Genomic DNA, 26914 nt, shown 5'->3' with positions numbered 1-26914 from the left:
ATAGCTCCTTCTTCTGCCAAATGGCATTCTTGTAAACAAGATGCCATACTCCTCAGAGAAGTTATTTATGCACGGAAAACATACCACAAAGCTCTACAGCCAGCACTTATTCCAGTTGTGCCAGAGAGTGAGAACAACTGAACTTAAATCATCAGGTAGCTTTGAGAAAAGCTGCCCACAATGGAATTGATTAAAATGTCAAGGATGGAGTATGAGGACAAATTAAAACTTTATCATGAATCATGCCTAGCTCTGAGGCAAACACAGCTGGAAAGGGGATGGGCCTTCACGCTGGTTTTCCTTCTCTTCCATGATGTTAGTTGTACTTTCCTAACTCTTCAGAAACAAGAAACACACCTATAGTCCACACCACAGAGATTTTAAGTTCCTTGTTAAGGGTCTGATGCTTTTTAGTCCCTTCAATGAAAGCATGCAGAGAAGGATCATCAGCTGACTCAAGTCTAATTGTTGGAAGCCAACAGAATGGCCCTGATTTATATTCCTAGTGACTCAAACCCTCAAAGCTTAACTGTCCTACTGCTCAGCTGACAAAGTTAGGAAACAAAAGCCTACTACAAGTTTTTTGGATTCCAGTCCTTTTTTGGAAACTGTATTACATGTGATGCTTATTTTTCTGAAATGCAACACTGAAAGGAAGTTTTATCTCATACTGTACATTGATTTCCCATATTTTTGTAATTCCTATGTTCAACAACAATGAGATCTGATAATTTAACAGCATTTAAGTTCATTTTAAATTCTCTATTGTATTCTCAATGTCTGTTACCCCACATTAAGATAAAACTATTTTTTAAATGTTGTGGTGTAATAAACCACAAAAATTGACAAAATAAGCTTAAAAGTGGGGATGAAAAGCAGAAAATAATTACCTGTCAGTACAGAGAACTAGGCACATATGCACTTCACAGACCATAATTTTATTCAAGGCTAAGAAAGCTTTTTCTCCTCACAGAGGCAGCCTTCAGCTTTTCTGCTCCAAGCTAGCATAAGGGAGAGGATTCATTTAAAATAACAGAAGTTCACAAAGGTTTCAGAAAACCTCTTAAAGCTACATTCTCCTCCACCACAGAGCTCTGGAGCAGCTCAGGCAGATGAGCCTGAAAAATAGGCAGTCTGGAAGTCAAATGCAAATTCTGTCCTCAGCTTAAAGAAAATTTAGTTCTTGTCCTGGAAGATGTTCTCATTTAGTGATGAGAAGTCTGACAAGTAGAAAAAAGCACAGCAGGAGCAGGCACAAATAGAGCCTCACGTGAATGGCTGCAAGGTACTGTGTGAAATAAATAAAGGAGAGGCTCCAGAGGAATCACCTGGGTGTAAACTGAGTATTTCTTCCTCACCTGACTAGTCACTGATGACATGGCACAGTTTCGTCGTAAGCAGTTGAGAAAGAAACGTACAACTACTCTGTTAATATCACCAAGCATTGTGCACTGAACCCCAAAATACAGATTCCCAGAGTGTATATCCACTCAACCAAGACAGAAGGTGTTTAATTACATGCTGGATCTTAAAATTAGTGAGGTGTGAATTACTTGGTGAGTTTCTGGGATCATATTGCTGCTAATCTCGCAAGCCACAGGCAGAGAACGCTCAAGAGAAGTCACCCATCTGAAAGTCATGAAGGAGCCGCAGATCAGGTCGTCAGAGTGGGAGGCTGTAAAACTGCCCTGTCCCCATTGGATCCCTCACAATGCTAAGACTTCCTGACCTGAGCCCCACACCACAGAATCTTCCAGAAGCTAATTTAAGTGGAATTGTTAAGTTTGGAGAGAGGTATTTAAGCACTGTGCAGTGGCAGGGTCACACAAGTGACAGGCGAGGCAAACTGCAGGGTGACGGGAACCTTCTACCTGAGTATGCTTTCCATGACCTCCATCAAAAAGACTTCTGCACCTCCAGCAGTTTTGCAGAAAGAAGAGAAAATATTCCATAAAAGACATTCTTTTCTATCATGAATATCTCCTACTTCTTAAGGGCTGCACATGAGTTTTAGGATGGAAATCCCTGTCAGTGGTCTTTCAAACACAGAGAGGCACCACCAAGGCTTTCAATTGCTCAGGGCTGGGAGGAAAGTATGTTACAGTGCCCGAGGCTATTTGTGTCTGATGTGCTTGCAAAAGAAAAAAAAAAAAAAAAGAAAAAGAAAAGGCAAAAAAAGGAAAAGAGATAGAAAAAGAAAAAAAAAGGCGAGCCAAATTAGATAAGGGCAGCTTGGCACAGAAGTAGAATAGCACAGAGAAAGTACTGCTTTTGCCCATGCTAGCAGCCCCAAATTTTGCCTTGCCTTGCCCTGCTAGCTTTCACTGAATGATGAAAATCTGGCGGTGACAGAATAAATGGCTATGCCCCAGAGAACAGTGGAAGCAGCTCTTCGTCCTTGCAGCTCATCCAGCCTCACCACCAGTTCCCTGCTCAAGGACTGCAGACAAGGCCATTTTAATCATTGCATTGTTCATAACTGTCCTTCTGGAAAAGCAACTCATTTCCAGTTTAGACTAGTTCAGCCTCCTTGCTACCATACAACTAATTAGACACCAAGAAATCCAGCTATGAGCATTTTGTGTTATCTCAGACAAGACAGTATATGCTTCAATTTGCTTCTCCATTTGAAACTGAAATGATTGCAACAGAAACTATGAAAAAACCTTAAAGTGGCTTCTAGCAATTTCCTGCAGGTTGGAAGAACTGGCTGATCACCGTTATTGCCTCCTTCCTGATACAAGTACTGAATCACTCTCCTACTCTGCCTTTGAAATCCAAAACTAGCAAGTATAAAGCTCCAACAGCTCCTCCCTAGTTCTCTCTGAGGCCCTTGATCTCAGTGATTCCATTCCAAATAGGTGATGTTAATGCTGCTCCTACATGATGATTTTAGCACCTGCCTTCAAAGACTCCTTTTTAAAAGCAATTCAACCAAGACAAAGAAATTTCACCTTCCTAAATTTATTTTCGTTTTCTTCTTTACAAATTGTAAAGGCAAGCAGAAATGATTACTCCAAATCTGAGCTCAGAGAAAGCAGTCTTTAGCAAATTACACCTCATGCTAATTTCATGGTTGTAGGTATAACAGTGCACTTAATCCAACAGTTTTATTTAAAATCATCATCATCAAGGCCAGAGACAAGGGCCTTCCCTCTCAGAGCAAGAAACACCTATAGCAAGAGGCAGGTTTGCATCACTTCCCTGGACACTGCAACCCAAGAATCCCAATCCAGATATGTGAGGGAACTCCTGAATAGTGAAAACCACTATTGTTCTACCCACTATTGGGAGAAAAGTAAGACTGCATAACTGAGCTACAGACTGCAAGTTAACTCTAACAGCAAGATGAAAAAGAAGTTCTGGATCATCTGTAAATAAGGAGGTTACATCCCAAACTTCACACTGCCTCCAACTGAGTGCCATCCCCCAGAGCAGCTAGGCATGCATGACTGACATTTAATCAGTTTCTCTGGTTTCTCAGAACTGGGGAAGAGTTAATCATCCATTGTTAAAAGCATCACTACATTCACAACACACATTCATCCAGCATGTCCACACAGCTGAACAATTATACAAAGGACTGCCTTTGAAGAAAAACTATCTGGACTCACTTCCAACTCCCCAGCATCACAGAGAAATCCTGCCAGCCAATGCTGGTGTTAAAGCCTTCTGTGGGGGGTAAAATGGAGGATAGTTGATTAAAAATCAAGCTCAAATCAACCACATCTATACAGAGAGACACTCCAGCTAACAGATGATAGGGCAAAAGTGGCTGCAGGTCATGACCTAGGGCCATGAAGCCTAACTGTTCCATAATTCCCACATACACAGACAGCTCTCCTTAGAGAGAGACTGCAAAACACTAATCAGTGCAAACTGATACACTGGACAGAAACTCCTTTTAGATCATGGATTTTGAATTGTGTTTTTTTTCTAGAGCGTGCTCTGTATCTTGAAACCCTACCATAAATAGAGATGCTCCCTTTCTTTACCAACTTACAAACATGTTTTTCCATCCTCAGGCAGGCTACATGCAGACAAATTTACCTGGATGGATGACTCACTAGGTCGGGGGGGATGAGTTACACAGGCAATGGCAACACTTTCTGGTATGAGTCAGGAAGGATAAAAAGCTTTACCGTATGGTCTGTAAGAGGAGGCAGCACAATCAGCTTCTCCATGGTGTTCATTACCACCCTCCAGAGCTCTTTCAGCACCCGTTTCAACACTGTCTTTTCACACACAGTTGCAAACAGTGTCAGGCTGCAGAGAGAGAGCAAGAACTGAGTAAGTTCAAAGAGCACAATACCCAACGAAAAAGGATCTGGATATGGAAGATTCAGTGCCCTATCCAAAGCAGTTTCTCAAATAACAATTGCTTTAAGGGTAAAAAATTTTCTCTCTTCTAAAGCATAGAATGTGAGCTCACTGTTGGAGTTCTAGCACTAAAAACACTAAAACCACAAAATGGATGATTGACATTTCTGATCTCAATAATTTCTGTTTATTGACCTGGGGATTGACAGAAGGGTCACTTGGTAATAGGTGGAATAATACCTATAATAATAACAATAATTGGAATAATACATATGATCCACATAAGAGCAGGTACCATTGAACAGGATCCCTTTAAGAAGACATATTTGGTTCACAGAGTATACAGAAAAATTATAAATATAGAATAGTAGGTTTTAAGCTTCAAGGGGTTACTATAATGATTTTTGATGTATGCCTAAATTAACACTTCCCAGAGTGTTGTGCAGAAATTCCTGCATAGCTTCTGAAAGCTGCTGAAGTTAGCTAATCTTGCACCTCTAAAACCACCCCAAAATATTTCTCAGACAACTCCATGTTTTGTCATGACTGCATTCACCAATTACCTGCCACGTGTTTAACTGCTCTAACACAAGGAGCTTTATTTCCCTAGGTTTTTTTCCTTTATTATTGTACAGGCTATAAAAAAGGCCAAGAAGTGCTAGAATCTTCTTTGCAACATTTGTTGAACTTCAGCATTTACTGATCACACTGTGAACAGGAACTCTATGGCTAGTACCACTAAGACAGCTGACTCTTCTCCATTGTGTAACATCTTCTCCCAGCTTCCCTTCTTCCCACAGCTGGTTAGACAGTACATGAACAAAACCAAACAGGGACAGGACTGACATGGGTGGGATGCAGGAGGCATTAAAAAAATACTCTCCTTCTGTAAAGGAGGGAAAAAAAGAATCCAAGTGTGGATTATTATAATCAAAGTTACTTACTCCACAGCTGGATGGCAAGCCTGTAGCATAACCACATTCCAAATGGTACAAAGGAATATGGCTTTTCAGGATTCATTAAGGCATGCATAGAAAATGATCAAATTAGAAGGCTCTTAGATGTAATGACTGCTGCAGAGTCACTTACAACACAGTGACCCAAAAAAAAGATGGAATAATCAACAATAAGAGCAATCAAACCCACTATGTTTTAAACTTGTAAAGCTTCATATCCCTTGCAGCAGTTGTTATGAAAATTGCTGGTCATCCCAATGAAGAACTGATGTGCATCAGCATTAAGTTAAACTTGTACAAAGATTAAAAACTGCTTCTCTTTGCAGTTGAAGACTTGGCTTGAACATGTAACTGTCCTTGTCCAGCTGAATCATGCTGCATGGTATTAATGCAACAGTTAATTAAAGCAATGGATCAACCATGTTCATGTCCCATCGTTCAGAAGCTTATTTACTAGTCAGAACAGCAGCAGGTATGATGAGAACACATGTTTGATAGGACTGCGATACTGAGTAGAATATGTATCCAGTACATAAGCACTGTTATGCTTGCTAATTGGCTACAATAAAATCACTATAGGAAAAAACCCACAGCTAGAAAATTTAGAATTTCAGTCTTTTTCACTACTTGATCAGCAGTGTGTTTTGCTGATTGCTATAACTGCCAAAGGTAGAAAGAAGAACTGGAGTGTGCTTTGGGTCATAACTGGATTCAATGAAGGCTGAAGAGCCCATCCATGGCTTGTGAGAAGCAGATATGGGAAGAAAACCTATTAATTCCTCTTGAAAATTTGGAGACTAGAAATCTCAGTGACAATCCAAGAACATGGAGCTATTTTCCCCTCTGTCTTATTCTTGTTCCAATCCAATCAACTTACGTATAGCATATATCTGAATACTCCCTTACTTTCCATCCAGGAAGTCCATCAGTGGCCTCAGGACATTATCTGCATCTTGTGCAACTGTGTTTCTGGCATTAGCAGCAGAATTTGCTGTTCCTTTCACTTGACAGAGGATATCAGACATTTGCTTGACACACTCATCAATCCGTGTCTGAAAGCTGCACAGATAGGAGAGAGGCAAAAACAATACTATTAGTGGCAGAAATACAAGGAAAAAAATTTAAAGTTCACTCAATTTCACACTTTTCTTTCACAAGACTTGCTGCTCTTTTCTTTACTGCATTTGTTACCAAGGGGCATGCTCTCCAGTTCCTTATGCCCACCACCCACACACAGATGACCACCTCTAAACAGGAGACACAAGCATATTTGAGAGGAGTTTGTTCATTCATCTTGCAGCAAGAAATGTTCCTTTCCCGACTTCAAGAAACGCTGTTATCCCTAGTTCAAAGCACCCTGCTGTACCCTTTGCTTTCTCTCCACCACAGAGACTGGAATATCACAGGGAGCAATGACACAATGCATGCCCTGCTCTGAGCACCCAGGAGTCCATCAGCAGAAATCCAGTTATGACCCATCATAGCTTAAGTCTTTAAAATAACAGAGAGAGCCTGAAGGCAGGCACCAGCTTAAACCAGTCCACTGCCATACAGCCCATGCCAAGTGTCAAATTGAGATGTGGGGCTCAGCTGTGCAAAGTGCAGTCTCCCTGTAACAAAGTGACACACAAGGTATTAAAGCACAATTACTTTTCCACCTCTTCCTGCTAAGAGGAGATTCAATTTTAAATAATGCAGTGATTAAAAATTATGAATAGATCAGCAGAGCTGACAACTAATCAATTCAGCAAATAAAGGAAAATGCTTTGACATTTAAAAGAACAGTTACTAACAACAGGCACTACAAGTGACATTTAACTATCCATTAATGGCACAGAGGTTTGAAACCAGGAAGAGAAGCCAGTGTTAGGAGCTAGGGTAAAGATTTAAGAGGAGGTACAAAAGTTTGGAAGCCAGCTTTACATCTGCATGAACTTCTATGTGCGAGCCACCGGGACACCTGTGGGTTGGGTGTGAGTGTCCCCTGGCTCTCACCTTCCTTCTCCACCAGATTACTTTTCCTGCTCTGCCACCTCTAGCCTCATGGTCGTTTCTTGCTCAATTCTAGCCTGCCTCTCACTGGAAAAATTCCAGAGCTGTCTCCCACCTGCCCTATTTCTAGCAGAAAGAGTCCTGCAGCACTCAATTGGGCTGCAATGTCAGCTTAACCAGAGACTTAAGCCAATGAAAGAAAAGAGCATAAAAAATTTCCCGTGCCATTAACAGTTCCTGTTCTGTCACAGGCCAATCCCACCCCACAGTTCTCCCATTGCTTCATCAATTGCAGGACCTTGCTCCAAGATGCTTTAAACCCCCCAGGTCAAGGATGGAAAATAACAATGCCCTCATGGATAAAATGCATTATGAGTCAAAATGGTTGCCAATTTTATGAAAAATAATAGATCAGTTACTGTGGCAACAGGTTCACCTGAAAATGAAGCTTGTGCAGATGTACAGCTTAACAGGAGCCCTTGGCAGCAGCAAGCTAAAAAAAACTTCACCTATGCTGTCAGACGGGGCCTGCTACTCCCTAATTCCTCCAAGAATTCCTTCCTTCACTCCTACAGCCTCCAAGAACAAAACAGCAGCTAGCCTTGCATGAAGGATAAACCCTTCCAAGACTTATCTCCTCTCAAAGTAGAAAATGCTTCTGTGTCCAGACAAAATCCTCTCTCAGCACAAGGGAAGTGAGGCTCCCTGGACACGTGCAGCCTTCTCATAAAATACAGTTAATCTCACACAGATGAAGATGAGTTAAGATCTGCAGTGTCAGGTGTGCACAGAGGTGAAAGAGGAACTGTTTACAGACTCTGCACAGAATATTGTGGATATCTGCCTTATCTGCCAAGTTTATATCCTTCAGGAGATCATGCTTATATAGTGAACTGCAGCTCTGCTTTTCACTCTCTAAGTCTGTTAAAGAATAAATTAAGCACCTGAGACATCTGACTGGCTGGAAATCTGGCTGGCTCATCTCTCTAAAACACTCCCCAGTATGTATGCTGATACTGGATAATCTCTTTAAATCATATTATCATATGTCAAGATTGTCCTCAATTGTTTTGTAGCAATGGCACCATGGAAACAACATTCATATTAAAAAAAAATTCACCTCCCTAATCATTATTTCTCAGTCACTCTGTGCCTAATTATGAATTTTACTGATTCCATTCTATTACAGTCTGAGTCTTTCCATTTCTTCCTGTAGCATCCATTACTGGCCATGGGAACTGCTCACTTATCTCCCTGCTTAGCTTTGTGTGGTGAAATTCAAAGAGTCTTTGACAAATCCCACTATGATTTTTTAGCCATAAGAATTGCAAACCTGTTGACCCCAGGTGGCCAAGTTGGTACAATTTTCTCTGCCTAACCCATGTTCAAGCTACACTACAGTTCATGCCTGCATTAATCCTGTTATGCAGCACAACATGAAATTAAGGGGGTTAACAGAGAGTGGTTCTTTTCAAAGATCAGTCAGGAGTTCTGTATTTTAGATTTCACTTAACTGACATGCTCTATAGTTCACTACAAAAGTCTTATAATGTTGAGCATATTTTTATCCTCTGCTAAACGAAAACATGATTTGCAATAAAACCTAATTGCCATCAATTACTCTGGCAATACTTTAAACAGTTTCCTGAAACACTAGATAACATTTGCAGAAGCTTTAGAACAGGTCAATCTCAGATTCTAAACCTGTTTCCTTCTTATTCCAGTATTCGTTTAACAATCAGAAATCAGTCAGCTGTTTTATGCATTTAGAGCAGAATGTTTAAACAAGAATGCCGCTTCATAAACGCTAAGCTGGAAACTGCTTTTTGAGCAGTAAAGGAGCAGGAAATTCTGTTACTGACAAGAACTACTTACTGAAAAAAAAATCACTCTGTGTAATTCAAATACATTTCACAGTTGAGAGATCTCTGTGCTACATCTCCAAGCAGAGAAATACAGGAAGAGAAAGACTTCAAAAATGTTTCTCACTTCTATAGATAGTCTCTATATATTAAATGCCATATATTTAGGACAAAAAGAAAAATATAATGCAGTTCACAGGAGTGTCTTTTTTTTTGTAACCTGACTAAATGAGATTAGACAAAATAAAGAAATGCTTCAAAGACAAGGACCTTGTAGTACTGACCTGTTACCAAACACTGCACTGAGCTCGTCCAAAACATTGTTCAGCTTCACCTGGAGCTCTTTGAGATGGTCACTTGCTTCTGCATCCAACTGTGGATAAAAAAAAAAAAGCATTTAAGTCTGAACCCAGAGGGCAGTCTGCTGTCCTCTGCAGTGCTTCTCTCCACTGTTGAAGCTACACTTAATAAGCAGGTGAACTATCCCACTGGACTCTGCCAGGTAGGATGCTCTCCTCCACTGCCTGCTGCTGCTGCTACAGAAGCTGTGAAACAGTCAGCAGATATTTGCCTAAAAAGCAGCAAGTAATTTCCCCAGGCTCCTATAACCCTTCAATATCCTTCCTGATGTTTGTGCAGTTGAGGAAGAAAGGGAATGTGAACTCCCTGTGGCCAAGACCATATCTAGGCTGAGAATCCATCAAGTACTGTGCTTTACCCTGGGCTCACAGGTCATGTCACCCCTCTGAGTCTAGAAGGACACGGGGCTTTTCACACTGGTTGTTACTAATTGTGCATTTCTCCATGTATGATCTTGAAAGAAGCTATTTCACCTTCCTTCCTGCCATCAAGTATTTTAATTGAAGATTGACTCAGTCACTGCTTTCAGAAGGTTAGATCCCAGCTGTTTTGAAAATCTGGCCACAATATCATGGCAGGAACTGTTGTGCACTTTTGTTGATAATTTTTGGAAAATAAAGTCTCAGCTACTGGTATTGAGCAAACATAGCTCTACTCTCACATGGAACCAGACAGTTTTTTGTATACAAGTGTTCAGAGAAAAAAAAAAACAAGTTCCCCAAGCACTACAGGAATGCTGTTGACACCTTGGCAGGTTCTTAAGGAAGTGCTTCCTCCATTCTTATCAGTGCAAAGGCACCTGTTTTTAAATTAAACATGATTTACAGAGTCTTGTATTCTAGCTACCGTCACCCCTCCAGCCTCAAACGAGCCGCTTCTGAGCAAAATACCTGTGTGCACACATAGCAACACAGGATGAATGCTTTGGCATCATTTGGTCATAAAAAGTAACTTGTAAACAGATTTGCCTGTGTATGCAGGCAGGCAAGACATTTGTAAAACAAAAAGCTTCCTCTAAGGCAAAGCATCTCTTTAGGAATGTAATGAGCCAGGTACCAGTACGGAGGTTACAAATCAGTTTAGACTTTTATGGTATATACATCTATACAGTATTTGAACACGACAGGAGTTCCCACCTCTAAAATCAGTGCTGAAGCCCTATTCATATTGCTTCAGCATCTGTCAGAGAAAGCCAAGCCTTAGGGGATTTGGAATCTGATCTGCTCATTTTCCTGTTGTAAGCTGGCATGGAAAATTGACTCTATTATGCATTTGAACCTGTGCTAATGAAACTTCTGGATCAGAATTTTAAAAGTAATTAAAGTAAGAACCAACAATCAAGCAAATGATGATTACTCAGGCCTTGTAACTTTAGGCATTGCTGCCTCTGATTATTTTTCCCTTATGAAATTTCTTTTCCTATCATCTTTGTAACACTCTTGCTCTGTGACGGCAGAAGGAAGCTAATGTCATGACAATCAGCATTCATTCTAGGCAAGCTTGTAGGTAACAAAATAAAAACAGCATTTGGTGGTGGTGGTTTCTCTTGCCCCTACATTAATCCTTCCCTCCTACTGCGTAAAGGCACAATGAGTCACAAGCTGCCTGACTTGCTCTACTATTAATGGCACTGAATTGCCCTCTGATTTCAGCCATTTCTGACAGATTTGAGGTAGGACCAGTTCATGATTCATCAAAATATTTCAATTAACTGCTTTTCCAGTCAGGAAAAAAAAAAAAAGCCAGAAGAATTTGGCACAAGACAATTATTCTTCACTATTTCCTTCTACTTCTTTATAAGCTATCAGATCCAGAGTCTAGAGGATGTCTGAGGTCAGGATCAATAACTTGTTGCCCTGGTTCATGAACTGCACATTGATGATTTATTTTACTGTGAGGTGGCCTGGAGAGCTCCCTGGCTACATCTAAGCTTTCCCCTCACTGTTGTATTTCACTGCAAACTGATCTTCCTCATAGCAAACGCATTGTTGTCCCAGTACTGCAAGAAGAGAGAGCTGACACAATGCTTTGCCAAGGGCACGAGCTCCATTATCTGTGGTAAAGAACTCTCCTCCATAACATGAGCTCACACACAGCTCTCTGGGTACAACTGGTAAGACAGCTTCCCACACCTAACTTTGAGGTGCCCAGCCTCATCCTCAGGAAGCCAAACCATGGTAGTAAGCATTCTGGTTCAGCATCCACAAAGTCCCTTGTTATGTTAGACAAGCTGTTGTTTTCTGAGCAACTGCTTCTAGGGAACAAGGACTCCACACAACACATTACTGATGGTTAATGCTTAGGCACTGGCCTGCTTTGGCTCAACAGCAAAGTCTGGGGAATTATCTGAGTGTGATATAAGTTCATTAGGAAGGTGCTGGTAGGTGTGTACTGCTGTTTGTCACACATAAATCACATGTCAGTTACAGAGCACTGCAGCATGAGGGTATTAACTGCAAACTTGGCCAATGTGGCGAAGCACTGATAAGAGTGCTTAAATGAACCCACAACGGTGTTGCTGTTGCTGCTCAGTCAATGAATTTTAAACATATCAGCTATCACTGATAGCAGGAAATGCTACTTGGACTGCATGATAAATCTGGCTGGTATAGCAGAAAACAGGATTAGGCAGCTGGGTCACTGCCACATGTCACATCCACACCATTTCTCTCAGAAGGCTTATGATCTCCATTCTGTGGGTATATGAGAGATAATTCAGAGGAAGAATGAAAAGTTCTCTGTGCAAAATATGGGACAGTAGCCACACTGAGGTGGCTTCTGATCTCTGAGCTAATTTTTCAATTCCAGTGGAAATAATGGCTGGCATAGCTACGGTTCTGTGTTTCTGAGGCTGAATGTGTGATACTGAAAACTGAGGTGCAAAGAGGGAAAAGTTAATCCCATATTTAAATTTCAGGGGAGAAATCAAGTCTCTGTTAATTTTCTGAAAATATTTAGAACTTGGCTTTTGAGAGAATCTGGGCCTCAAAGTCTCATCTGAACCCATTTAGGGCTGGAACCTCAAGTCCTCTGCTCATCTGAATGGTGGCATTTATACTGAAGTGCTATCAGCTTGAATTTAGGATGATCTTCTCATCCTTTTCTCATGCATGAAACAGAAGCCTTGAGCCTAAGAATTTGCAGTGATGGGCTTCCAAGTTTTCCAGGAGATGGAATAAGTTCTTCTTTGGTTTCCACACACAGTGGTGAAGTGTGAGTGGCCACAACTGGAAGGCTTCTCTGTAAGTGGTGTAGGTGGAGAGACATGACTCTTGCCTTCTAGAGAGCTAAAGACGTTAATCAATTCCCATCTACAAAACACAGAGACTCTGTGAAATCGTCAGGTCTGATCTGGCATATCAGCAGCTGAAGAATTATGCCCTGCTAACATATCTTAGCTTTAGCAAGTTATGAAGTTCATCTGACCTCAATTAGAAGCTGCTGATTTTTGGTCGGCCTCCCTCCACCAGCTCCTGGGAAGCTCAGCAAATCCAACCCCCCTTTAAGGACATGCACTGAATTTTCAGGCACCTCCCCACTTTCCTATAGGATTCAAGAGTAAGAAACACGGAGCACTGAATCCAAACAATAGCTGCCAACTTCTGAAACACTAGGGCAGCCTTAGCTATGGCATATGGGATACTAAAGAGGAGCAAACACTAGATATCACAAATCCTTTCAGCATATTTCCTTGCAAGTCTTCGCTGTTTCTAAGCTATCCTGCAATTTGTTATTCAGGTGGCTAACTTAGGATTTAAAATGTGGGCTAAGCCTGGCAAAGCTTTAATTGTGAAGATTAGCTTGAAACCAAAGGCATGAAAACTGTATGATGACAATATGCTGCTGCTCAGCAGCTAATTCCTTGGGTTCCCTAGGCGGTGCTTGTCTCTGATACTCACCTCATATTCTTCCCTTGGGGAAAAATGTTGTAGAAATGTTTTAAACTTGTCTTTCACATGATATCTAGACTCCAGCAGTGTGCAATGCAGTACAGCACCTTTTAATTTCACTGCCATGAGTTCATTATTTACAAAAAGCTAAGCAAAATTATGGACTGCAGGCTGAAGTCCGCTGGAAAACCACAGAGGTGGGTAGAAAATGCAAGTCACATTAGGTTTTATTAGGTAAAATATGAATAATTAAATAAATGGGGCCAAGTTCAGGCAAACACTACCACTGAATGTGTGTAGCCCATCTCAGCAGAGACCTAAATTATAATCTCTGCTCTGCTGCTGTACTGGAGATGGTTCAGAGAAATAAAAGATTTCAAAAGATAACCAGGACTCACCCCCCAGTTTCACACTATTCATTATGCTATTAATGCTATCTGCCACTTCATAAACACTGCCTTTCCAAAACACGCCTTTGGGATGTCTGAGAGTGCTCCCGAGTCATGATGAAGCAGTTTTGATCCCATGAGATCAATACATCTCAGAAGGGAAAGAAAAGCATTAATTCTACTTCTTAACATTTATCTAAGGTACTCTTCTCTGTATATGCATGTGTGTTTACATATTTTTGTGTATATATTTGCCTTGACCCAAGGGAATGCCTCCAAACAGAGCTCTCTAAAGCTCTGCTGCTGTCCTTACTGTTTCTGACTAGTAATGTTCACAGACCACGTGATGTCCACACATTAAACCCAGAGATGCTGGACAATTTTTGCCTTATTTTGACTGCTACATTTTAGAAAAGAATAAGAAAAGTGAAGGAAAAGGTGCCATCACTCACTGGGGGCAGTGGGTGGAGGAGAGAGTAAAGAAAGGCACTATATACAGGGGCCCAATCTCAATAAATAGTATTGGGCAAGCACTTCTGTTCCATATTATGCCACTACACTGCAGGGTGACCCAAGTGAGCCCCGTCCCTTCATTTCATTTCCCTCGCTACAAAAGGGAATAAGTGACCTGAAATTTCCCTAGGGGCGTGTTCTGGACCCACTGGCAAAGAACACCAGAGAGCAGCAGTATTTCAGAGTTTCCCAGAACTGTGCAGTGCTACAGCTACAGCTGCAGATCAAGAAGGATCTGGGAATCAGAAGCATATGAAGCCACAAGCACATGGTAACTGAAACCAGTCCAAAGGTCTGGCTGCACACATGGCACAAGTAACATACCTGCCCCAGGAACAATGAATATTTCGTACCTGGCTCTCAAGAACACCTTTGAGAACACAACAAGTTGAACAGTTCAAGACCAGGGCATACCACTATGCTAGTTTCTTACTCTCCCAAGGAAGATTTGTTTGGATAGAGCAGTCAGGATAATGCTTACTTTCGTGCAAGCTACTGTGTCATGGATAGACAACCACAGAAATCTGCTACAGAAATTAAGAACCGTCCTTCCCGAAGGAGGATAGAACACACAGATGCATTTTCTGTAAGTTCTATTGTCAAAACTGATGTCTCACCTATTGTTACCCAACTGTCAGGTTCAATCTGCAGCCAAAAGACTATGCAAACTAGGACAAGACCTTGTTTTCTCTAGCAAAATAGAGAACCTGGCAGTTTTTGAGTCAAGAAGCAATGTACTACACAGTCACCAAGCAGAAAACCCCCAGGGACAGCAGATAATGCAGGCACCTAACACAACACAACTTATTTCTGGTGATCAGTGGCAGCCCTTTGAAGTGCAATAAGCACCATTTGAAAAGAAAATCAAACAAACAAACAAACAAACAAAAAAAGCTCCACAACCCCAGCTTCTTCGTGTGTTTGCCACATTTCTTCCTGTTTCAGTCTTTCACTGTCTGGGTTTCTCTCCCCTTCCATCTTTTGATTCCACAGTACAGGGGAAATAGTGGGCTCATTACCCCTTTTTTACCTTACTTACACCTCCTGTGGAAGGTTTTAAAGCGCAGAATGCAGAGAAGAGATTTAATCTAGGGAAAGCAGCCAATAACCTCAAGAAACACCTTTTTACTCAATTTATTTAATACAGTATCAAGGGATATTTTCAATTTTAAATATAGGAAAACCCTACTTAATGGCTACCACTACGGAAAATAGTAGCAAACTGATTCCTTAAGGGAAATTATATGCACAGGCACTAAACTTTTATAGGCCACTTCACAAACATTTCATCACAAGTTTATTTTTTCCCAAAAATGAGTATTTAGCTACTGCTGCTATTACAGCACGAAGCAAATAATGCTAGTTCTTGATGCAGGGCTCAGAAATTAGGATTATTGAGGTGACATGTGAAAGAATGACAGCAGTTTTCCTTGTCTCATGGGGTAAATCTATTTGTTGAGATTTTTGCCACTTCACAGAATTCTGCCACTGAGCACAAGCAAGATTTAGAAAAGCAATACAGGCAAAAACTGAGCTGTCCATCAGCAAAGCTGACTTTTCTCTTGGCGTACAGGTCATAGCACAGATTCTATCACAACACAACCAAAGAAAATGCATTTGAAAATAATTTTTCCTAACATCAGCATCAGCAGGCTTTTCTTCATCTTCCTGAATCTTGAAAAGCAATGAAAAAAGAAGAGAAAAAAACATACATATATTACATTAGAACAAAAACAGTGACCTTGAGGAGTAAAATATTATTTCCGTAAAAATTACCATCTCATAACAAATGGACACATCTGAATATCCCTAAAAACATGACCAGAGATCTCGTCTGCATGCCTGTAATGTATTAGATACTGGACATTTCATGCTAAAGGCACTGTCCCACATTTATATGACATATAAAATGATTCAATGCCCACAGTATTGAGATCTCCACCAGCCACGCCCATGTGAGCACAACAGCCAATCTTTTCTTTCCTTTTCTACACTATTCTGTGCTCCAAAATGTTTGCTCCTGCATTTGATGACAGATTTCGTTGGGAACCCTTCAGTCATGGCTGTCTCCCCACACTTACAGTGCCAGGTGTCACAAGGCTCTCCTCATGACTGCAGTCTTCAAGAACCAATATTATGCAAACAACTCAACAACAACAGTGCAGGAGGAATGAGGATAACACTCACACTCTGAGCTCTCTTACCTCTTTACCACCCATGGCTTCAAACATCTTCTCCAGCTGCACCCGCAGTTGTTGGATGTTGTTCATCAGGATGCAGGGCTGAAGGGACAAAATCAGGTGACTGCTCAGGATCCAACACACTGTCACCAGTGGGAGACTTGGTGCCTCAACACCCTTTCCCAAATACCACCAGATCTGAGAGTTACATAGGAGGCACGGCATGCAGACATTTCAGCACTCAAATATATTTAAAAAATAATTTAAAAAAATCCTTTCTTTTCCAGCTTGAAATGGTATGGTCAGCTCCCAGTTGCACAATACACAGACGAACAGACCTCTCTAAGTACCAGACCTACAGAGCAATCATGCCAGCTTTTGTTTTTTTAATCACACAACAGAGGCAGTGAGGAAGTTAATTTCAAGGGGACCCAACAGCCTCCACACCCTGCATATAATCTTCAGGACCTGTTTTAATTTTAGGTCCAAGCCAGAATTCAAACTTCAAAAGCATCCAAATGATGATAAAAAACAACACTCAAAATATTTACACCATCACCACAGTCAGGTGCAATGTGAGTCTGGTTTCATCGGGACAATTACATGATTTTTTGGGGGAAAAGAGAAGCTCAGCATAACTCACCAGTTTCTCCTTGGAACAGTAGGACTCAAAGCTCTTGGAGAGTATGTCGGCATACTGCATCAGCACTTTCCCAATAGTCTATGAAGAAAAGATGTGAGCACTGTTACTTGTCCTCTACCACTGCAGAAGAACTCCAGGAAGCAGAAAAAAAATAAAACTGTCTTACACCCCATTAAGAAAAGATAAACATCTGGATGCTGAGGGTATTACCTTAGCAAACCTCCTATTGTAGTGGGCAACAATGACAGGGTCTGGGCACTCCAGCTTCTTAATGATCTCAAAGCTCTGGTTGAGCTGGGTGAAAACATCCACCACTGAGCAAGAGAACAGAGCATGCTCGGATGTTTGCTGGAACTAAAACAGAAGTACAAAGAGTCATTGTCAAATGGAAAGATCTGAAATATACCCACCCATGGGTGTTTCCATCATCTGTCACACTGAAGGCAGGGTAACTTTACCAAAACCTACATCTTCCTCAATTAGTCAAAAACTCTTCGAAATATGTAGAGGAGATAAGTAGCCTTTTTTGGTTGGATTATAAATTTACTGTCCTTCACTAACTATGATCATGACAAGCACCAGGGAAATGTACGATGATGTTGAGATCCTTAATGCAAGGCATGGTTTGCCTGCCAGTTAATGAGGAAAGAAGGAGAGAGTAAAGAGCTATTTAGATTTTTTTTTAGATTTAGCTATTAAACATGCAACAGAATGCACAGACTGCAGCACAGACTACAGTGCTAACAGTCACTGAATAACAGGAAAGCTCTTCTCTCCATTGGCAATACTCAGCAAATTAAGAGTAAGATTGGTCTGTCAGTGGATTAAGGTCACATTCTCACTGCATGACTAAGTACATGCTAAGTGCCTCAATTTTCAATTTCAATTACTTCTCCCTAACAGAGAGAGCTGAGAGAGCACCAAACCACTGGCTGACAGATTAACAGCAGCAGAACAGACAAAAATGAATGATATGCACCTTGCTATTAAAAAGTTCTCTGTGACCTGTAAAGTACTAAAATAAATGAGTTTCCCAGTTATTTAGCTAGCAAAAAGGACCACATCCTCCATTTAAAAGACAGCTGAATTTATAGTGTTTTATTTGGTTCTGTGCACTGTATGATGTAGCACCAAGTAGTGACCTACATACCCCATCTTTTTTATCTCTCTCCAGAGCACCGTGCAGGAAATCTAAGGAAACATCTTCATTTTCATCCAGCCACTGCATCACAAACTGCTCAAACCACCTGCAGGGGAGCAAAGACAGAAAGTTACAGCAGGAAGAGGAGCACCCAAGCCCAGCAACACTTGTGAAAGCTGTCAGATGTCTGAAGCTGTCTGATGTCAGACATCATCTGTCTGACAGATGTCTGTTGTCCATGCGTTCAGCCCAAGTTCCCAAATATACTTGCACCTCTACACAAGCTAACAGGGCCTGTTACCATCACTTGGGTTGGTTCTCAGCTGTTTATGTCCTTCTTCCTGTCTTTTCTCTTCTTGGTACCTTCTCCTTTACCCCCCTTGAGAGCCATCTTTAACTTTGCCTCACCTCAAAGCACTTTGTTATGTTTTTCCCTTCCATCCACGTGCCAGAGAGCACAGGGAAGACCTCCAGACCCACAGGCACCTGTCCTGCTGCTCACTTGGGTGTACCAAACAGGCAGTGTGAAAGTAGGCAAGCTGAGAACCAGCCTCAGTGATGGGATGTGACAGCTGGTCGCTCTGTCCTCTGCTCCAAGGGACACACACAGTACAAAAGGGTGCGTGTGTTTTGTTGCCTGTGTTTAAGCAGTAACATAGCACTTACAGCCTTATTTAAATGTCTGTCTAGAGTTCATTGCATGCAAGTGCCAACACAGCACAGCTGAAGCAAATCTTAATTTCAAATATTACTAAACAGCATTCACAAACAAGAGAAAGAAGTATCCATGTGTAATTCAGTTCAAACAAAAGATTATTATATGAGCTTTACAGAGTATAGCCTTCTCTACACAGGCAGCTGTGTTCATAGAGATTGTGCTAATTGTGGGCTGAGTTTGCAAAGAACATGAAAGCATGTGCCAGACATGAGAGGGAGATCAAGAGGAAATTCACAGGCAGAGCATACTAGATAGCCTTAAATAATCTCTACACTTTGAAATATAAAGCACATCAATGCTAATATTGGAAATTGTAACTGACACAGTGTTAAAATGCCAACAGCAACCTGTCTATGTAGCCCTATTTATTATAGACAGCAACAGTGGAACACTGTCACAGACATATGGACTTCCTGTATTCTGGAAGAATTCCTTTTGAATGGCACTTCAGGCTCCTAAAAGTCAGCATATGTTGAAGTCTGCTGTAAGTTTCTCAAGCTTTCAACGTTTTCTTTTAAACTGCAATTGTGTATTTTAAACAGCTTAAGCCTTAGAAAGGAACTCAGGCACTTCACAAGGAAGCAACTATATATCTTCCACCTGTTTCACAGTTCCCAGGCTGTGAGCTGCTGACTGCTTCACATGTCACAGGTCAATGTACAGGGAAGATTTGTGCCACTTGTTTGTGCCAGAAGCTACAGTTTTCACTCTGAGAAGGAGAGCAGCTTCCTGATTATCATTCATCCTTAGTTATTGCACCACATTCACAAGAAAGGGCCATTTGCTGTTGAGAACACCACCCATTTTTATGGATACCATATGTTGCTACACAAAAGTGCCTAGGTATACCTGTCTTGCCAAATTGTCTAAGCAAAGGTGGCAGAGAAAATGGTACTGTTGGGTGAGTAGGAGTGGTGTATTTGCTCCCCCTCTAATAAAAGAAACCATTACCTTCAGGAAGAGGTTTATTATGAATGTTGAATGAACCACTTAGATCAGGAAATTCTGTAAGTACATCTGCAAAGCCAGCCTCAATTTTGTCCTTTAGCTGACACAAAAACCTAAGAGATGCAAATAATTTACAAATACTTCCAGTCCATGTGTACATTCAGGGCCAAACTATGCTTTGAGATGTAACGCAAGCCTATCTGAGGCCAAGAACTATCTGAGGCCAAATACCTTTCATAATATTTTACTATAAGCTTAGGCTGCTGAGCAAGTCAGGGGGACTCCAAGGACTACGAAGGCAACATATCCAGAACAATATGCAAAATTATCTAGCACAGAAATGAATAAAAATAATCTGATTTCATGCAGAAATAGCTTCAAAATGTTGTTATATGGCAAATATCTTCTCCTTCATCTGCTTCAACTATTGGTCAGGAAGCAAATGCTGTAATGACTCACACACCAGCACACACAGCAGCGGCTCACGGTGCTGCTTCAGAGACATTCTGTGCTCACAGGGGTCAGCACAGCCTGGCTCCAGATGGCACAGCCGAACTCTCCAAACAAGGTCTGCACAGAATACTCTTCAGTCCTGCCTGCTGGGAAAGACAGCAGCACTTCGGGACTAAATGTAAGTTCACCTCTCTTGGCTGCACAACAGTGAGGTAACACAAAAGGCTACCATTTCAGCTTGGCCATGAGCCTGGCTCCCTCATGGTCACACCCTGCAGGTGAATTAATCTTGCTCATTTGCTGTGGGTATCTAAGGAACAATCTCTGTGCCTCGGCAAAAGCTGAGGCAAGATGGCAGGCAAGGTTCCTATGAGTAAAATAATAGCTATTATCAGCTGTGTCTGATGAAGAGAACCAGAATAAGTCAACAGGATCTCAAAGAGGAATGAATATCTTCTCCCACTAGAGAGGAGGCAGTCTCCAGTAAAGCTACAATGCTACCTGCACACAAAGATCAGTATTTAAACAAAGTATATAACATGTATTTTCACACCTAAAAAGCTGGGGTTTCTCAGGAGCAGACACTTTACAGCTTTTAGCTGGCAGAGAGGAAGTTTTGAAGATACACTCCTAGTTACATAGGTACTTCAGAAACACTTCTGAGTTTCTGAAAATAAAGGGATTATAAAAACTTCAATACTTTGCACTCTGCACTTTGTTCAATCATATCTCAAGGCTACCAGAAACATGGTTTCTCAGAGTTTATAAACTGGAAAAGTGAATTTGTGGCTAGCCTTTTGTCTGACAAGTAAATAGACAGTGATCCTTGTAAAGGCTGACCTAGAACAGAGACAAGACGGATCTAAAGAATAAAGTAGGTATTTATTAGAAGGCCTCAGTGGATACATCTTGGGCAGTACAAGAACCCAGCCAGGGCTACACCCAAGATGAACCCAAAATAGTCATAAATTGGAAAACCAGTCACAAGGTCTCTAACTTTTATAAGTTCTGGTCCATTAGCATATTGGAGTTAATTGTCCAATTATAGCTTTAGCTTATGAAGTCCCATCCTTCTTGTTTTTCTCTCCTCATTCTGCCGTTGTTTGTGCTCTTGGGCCTGAGATTTGGATCATTTGTCCTTGGTCCCCGGCTAGAGAAAGAATTGTTTTGTCTCCCTACTCTGTGAAGAGAGCTTACTATCCCCTAATATGAAGCTCAGAACTACACACTAAAGCGGTACAGAATCTGAAAAATACAAAAGCTAAAACCTGAGGCATCAACAGCCCAACCACTGTCTGGAGAGCAGCAATTTAGTTTCATCTAAAGAGTTTACCAATGTGCAAACCTGATGTGTGGACTCCTTTGTTTAAGAAAGTTCTGAGGCTAAAAATGCTGGTGATGAAACAAATCAAAGGACAATTCATATCAAGGGGATACTTTGTGACAAGTGAAGGTTGAGATAAACATCACCTATGTCTGACAATGTGGCCATTGTACTGAAATAGGAGGGTGAAGTAACAAAGCCAGTGGCTGCAAATGCACATGAGCATTGAAGCTCTACCACAAAGGCCAGCAGAGCAGAACAGACTGCAGAACAAAACCAAGCATCATTATCCTGATTACACAGGAGAAAAAGAGAGATTAAGAATATCTGATGGCTTGCCTGAGACTGCCCTGACTCAGAGGCACAGCAAAGAGAAAGGGACTTCTGAGACTGTCACTCTAGCACCCTGCTCAGTGAGCAGCTTATGTCTCTTGCTGACCTGATTTCTTAATCAGGCCCACAGCCCACACTGAGCAATTATGCCCAACTGCCTCAAGTCTGATTAGCATGCAGCTAGCACCAGGCTTGAGGGAGTGCATGCACAACAGCACGGCAAGAGAATTCAAAGCGCCAAACTGGAAACACAGTCCAGGAAAAACGTGTTTGTTAAGAGGGGCAAAGTGCTGCATTTAGACAATACAGAACAGTCATGTACAGGGTGGGAACAGCAGTGTGGTGGGACACAATGCTGAGGATGCCTGCAGAGCAGCCAGTGGCCCACTAGGAGCACCAGTAGCCAGCAATATCTCTCAATAAAAGAAAATAAAAAAGATTGCTTTCAACACAGCACATGGCACACGAAAGCAGCAGCACTGCCTCCAAGGCAATGCATGGCAAGGTCTAGATGAAACATCAATATTTAAGGCCAACTGTTATGTTCAGATACAAATTGTTTTGAAAGAGGTGAGTAAACCCCACTTAGAAGGAAAGCTAGGAACAAACAAGAACCAGCAGAAGGCCATAAAGAAGCACAGCGAAGTATGTTACTCCTGTAAAGCAGGAACAATTTATTCTCTATGTGCAGCCTATATATAGGCTATAACAAGCTCAAACTGAAGCAAGAAAGATTTGGAGGGGGTGAAAAGGAGAGTGTATTTTAAATCCCCAAAACTCAGTGAAGGAGTAACAGTGAAGCACAGGATAAAAGGAATTGTGGAGCAAACATTACTGAAAGCTTCTGAAAACCAGTTAAAGCACTGCTAAGACCCAGGATACCTGCTGTTGCTTGAGGCATGCGTGGGACTCTAGCTACACTATTTTCCTCAGGTTGTTCAGACAACCTTTTGGTCTCATACAACTTCTCCAGGTCTGAAATCTATTGTTGCTTTTTTAAAGTTAGAAGTTGCAAACAATTGCTTAGAGCTCAAGAGCAACAGTTTATCTGATGCTTCCAACTAAGCCACCCAGTCTTACTAAAAAAACCCCATTATCTTTACTTACAAATCCTGTTGTGTGTGTGTACATATGACATCAACATACCATATATATAGATAAAGCATAGCTGTAAGGCACACATCTTCTATTCAAGAACTTCCCACACTGGAGGCATAGAGTAGCTTTAAGTCTGTCCATGCCATTGCTAATCTTTGGAAATGTTGGGAGATATTGTACAATAATGGACTGAGCTGGGTGAGCGGCAGTGGGACAGAACACCACAGGGGAAAAACATGCATACAAACACAGAAAACTAAGAGGTAAGAAATGATGTATCTTGAAGGCAGCCAAAGGAGATCCAAATGGCCACCCTACCGCCAAGGTAACAAAAGGAAGTAGATAGTGGGAATTTACTACAACAGACATAAAACACTCACGCTGGATATTCAGGCACTTTTCCCTTGAAGGCAGGCAGATCACGAACGTATTCATTGTACAGCCACTTCACTTTGAAGTGTAAATTCATGTAGTCCGCACTTTTACACAGTCTGTGTTTCTCATGCTCTGCAAGGAAGGGAAAAAAAAGCAGTTAGGAGTGAATTCACCAGTGTAACCACACCAGGCATGGGAAGGACTTATGAAGCATGTCTGCAGAATGCAAGGGTGTTGAGGATGCAGCATCTATAGAGCCACAAAATCTTCACAACACAGGGTTTTGGCAGCAGGCAGGGGTTCTTGGAGGTTGGGACTGTTGGGGCTCTAGAGTTTTTTTTCTGTAGCTCTAATTAATACTTCCATTTGTTGAACATTTTTTGTTGCCAAAGCAATAATAACAGAGCAATGTCTCATGGCCTTTTCATTTAACATATCACAGTTGAGACTCCATCTTTGCAGGGGAAAAATCAAGGCGAGCAAATCTGTTCATTCTTGGATATAAACAAAGGCAACAGCAACATGTTACATTACATCCCCTATGAGACAACAGTAGAAAGCACCAAGAGTTTGACAGTGTGACTCAAACAAGATCAAATGAGCTACACAGGAACTGAAGTCTTCCCTGCTCCTGGCTTGGGGAAATTAATATTTCTCTTCCACAAAGCACGGTCTGCTGCTGAGCTTCTTCCTCCTGCCAGGTTTCCTTATGTTTTTGTACCAAGGCAATGCTGGGAAAATGTGGTTTCTCCCTATATAATGCCCATACCTCCATAACACAACCCTTCCCACACACCTACACCATTGAAGAACTGGCTGTAATCAGAGCTACATTTCTGCAGAGACCATCTCCGCAGACCACTGCTCTCCTTCCTTATCAGGAGAAATGTATCGTCCACGTCTTCACTCTCAAGGCTCCTCACAGCCTACGTCCACACTACCATCTTTCAGTAATTGACTCCCACCTCTGATCAGCCCACTATTATGTATTTAAAATACTTGCTAAAATCTCCCAAAAGCAGCTCCACGCTTTCTCCCAAGCCACCCCTCATGTGCTCACACAGGCAGATCCCTCTACTGCACTGCTTTTCTTCAAAACCTTCCTTGAAGAGATTAATTCCTTTTTCATGATATGAGGACTCAGCAGCTGACTTCTGCTTACACTGTGACCCCTCCATCATCAGGTGATCAATTCTGCACTGCCACTCTCCTGTGCCTCCTGTCTGTATCCATCTCTTTCTTCTGCCAAGTTTCACAGCAGGAATACATTTTGTGCCAAGCTTGTTTGTTCACTCTAGCACCACAGCAAGCTGCTAGTCCATGACTACAATGTGAGATATTATACGAAAACATACATGATTTTGGCTTAGCCTCAGGTTTTTACCCCAGTATTTCACTTTAGACTCTTCTTTCGACCTTTAACGTGGAAACCTCATCATCACTGATGTAACTTTCCAAGGGCATCACTGCTCATGTGCAGACAGGTTTCAGCTATGTTAAAAAGAATGAGTATTTTTCTCAAGTCTGAATGGCTTATTAACTGATAGGCATGCCTATCTTTCAACATTATCTATTTTCAGGTAAATGTGAATTCTTGCAACAAATACAAAACATTGAGAAATTTCCACATCTCTCGTGAACCTTCATCAGCATGCACAGCAAAAAAGTCCAAATCAAGTGTGAATTACCCAACTGAAAACACAAAATCCAGAGAAATGTTCATGCCAAATTTTTCCATGAACCTTTGTCAACTGTCAAGCAGTTGAATGTTCCAGTGGTTGGTTTGCAAACTTTTGTAGGAGTGTAATACACATTTCCTCCTAGCTCATGTCACAGACCCACACAGATACAATCTCAAAAAAAAAAAAAAAAAAAAAAGAAGAAAAAGAATAAAAGATAGAAAGAGAAACCCAATCTTTGTTTTGAAGAGATTAAAATGCCCAATATCTGAGAGACATAGAGAGACATAATCTTCAGGAGTGATGGTTCAATGGACAAGTTACATGTACTATGGTCCATTTCACTCCACAGGGAACTGTGTAAAGTCCATTCCTATTCTACATTAATAACCTCATATCTTTTTTGAGCACTAGGAAAGCAGGAGTATACTCAGCATCTGAACTGCTGACCCTCTGCTATACTTCAAGCAACGGTAGAAGAAAATGAGAACTCCCTCTGCAGATCTAAAACTGGAAACAAACAGAGCAATAACTGTGCCTGCTCTGCTCCCTGGGAGTGAGGAAACTGATGGACAATTATAACTTCATTAACTCAGATGTGTGCTGCTGCCAGCTGCTGCTCCCACACGTGGAAAGTGCTGTTCCTGCCGAGAAAAGGTCTGGCTTGGACGTAAAAAGGACTTAAATCAGATTTAGCTCCTCGAAATTAAACAATGCAATAAAAGCAAGCAATTCAAGCTTTTTCCTGTTTTCGAGGACATCTAAAATACTTCTAAGCTGCAGAAGAAGAGATGCGAAGCCACAAGCATAAACGCAAGTACAGCTACTAGGACTACCTGGCCATCTAGGCACTAAAGGAGACACTTGACACTAAGGAGGAAACTAAAAGGAAGGAGACATCTTACCACCGTAAAAGAGAACTTTACGTATTCGAAAGAAAGGAGGGGCTTGTGACAGAGAGAAGAACAAGAATGAACAGCTCAAACATTCTGGAGGACAAAGAAAGCCAACAAAGACTCAACCTCCCCCATCCCCAGCTTGCATCATCTCCCCTTCCCCCTTCAATGGACCCCACATAGTTTTGATCAGTTGCTTCCCTTGTACGTGGAAATGTTTAAGACCACCTGAAGGTGACATCGAAACACATCAGTCAGAGGCATACATTGAAAACCCATTTTAGAAAAAGTAAAGTGAAGATCCTGGCAGCCATCAGTCTTAGAACATTTCTGTTCTGCTTTATAACCTGCTGTCTTTAAAAGAGCTTAGCAGCAGCAGCAGCAGAACAGGACAAAGATACCGTGCAGCAACTGCTGTGTTTTATCCTGAAGAGACCACAGAGTTCTCTAGGTCTCCCACATTTTCTTAGCAGATTTCAGCTGAAAACAGCCTTCTTCGGAGAAAAGCTTTTGGAGTAACCAAGGCCATATTATTAAGGCATTAATAGGGAACTGCTGCCTAGCAGCACACTTTCTAGTATTATGTCCAGTTCTCCTTTTAAGGCAGAGAACAGGACTTCTACCTACACACTCCTCAATTACAGATTTTTTTTTTCTTGATTGTTAGCCTATTTTTTTTTTGCTGGTTAACTTCCAGCAAATAATGCCAAATTTCTGTAAAGAAACTCTAATAGGTACCAGGGCTGTTGAAGTGTCAACACTTTAGATAGCTGGCATCTGTGTGTGCCTCTGATCCCCTTCTCCTTATTAGAAGTGAGAAAGTGGCAGAATGATTTATTTCAAT

The 26914-nt window shown here is 41.4% G+C and overlaps 1 protein-coding gene across 15 annotated transcripts in view; it reads right to left on the bottom strand.

Moving 5' to 3' along the window:
• The window catches only part of UNC13B (unc-13 homolog B), a 207563-nt gene that overhangs the window by 17939 nt on the left and 162710 nt on the right, over window positions 1–26914 (bottom strand). For 8 of the 15 annotated variants that reach the window (XM_038125519.1, XM_038125521.1, XM_038125520.1 and 5 more), the window contains 8 exons: window positions 23501–23627; window positions 18256–18352; window positions 17316–17459; window positions 17106–17183; window positions 16487–16564; window positions 9415–9503; window positions 6183–6335; window positions 4143–4266 (listed from right to left, as the gene is read on the bottom strand). In XM_038125519.1, the coding sequence (XP_037981447.1) occupies window positions 4143–4266; window positions 6183–6335; window positions 9415–9503; window positions 16487–16564; window positions 17106–17183; window positions 17316–17459; window positions 18256–18352; window positions 23501–23627 (890 nt within the window). Of the gene's footprint in view, window positions 1–4142; window positions 4267–6182; window positions 6336–9414; window positions 9504–15920; window positions 15957–16486; window positions 16565–17105; window positions 17184–17315; window positions 17460–18255; window positions 18353–23500; window positions 23628–26079; window positions 26122–26914 lie in introns of all 15 variants that reach the window. The other 7 variants (XM_038125517.1, XM_038125512.1, XM_038125516.1 and 4 more) reach the window with 3 other exon arrangements.

The sequence above is a fragment of the Motacilla alba genome, chromosome Z (assembly GCF_015832195.1).
Source record: "Motacilla alba alba isolate MOTALB_02 chromosome Z, Motacilla_alba_V1.0_pri, whole genome shotgun sequence".
Taxonomy (NCBI): domain Eukaryota; kingdom Metazoa; phylum Chordata; class Aves; order Passeriformes; family Motacillidae; genus Motacilla; species Motacilla alba.
Note: the sequence above shows the minus strand (reverse complement) of the source record. Positions and strands in the feature narration are given on the sequence as shown.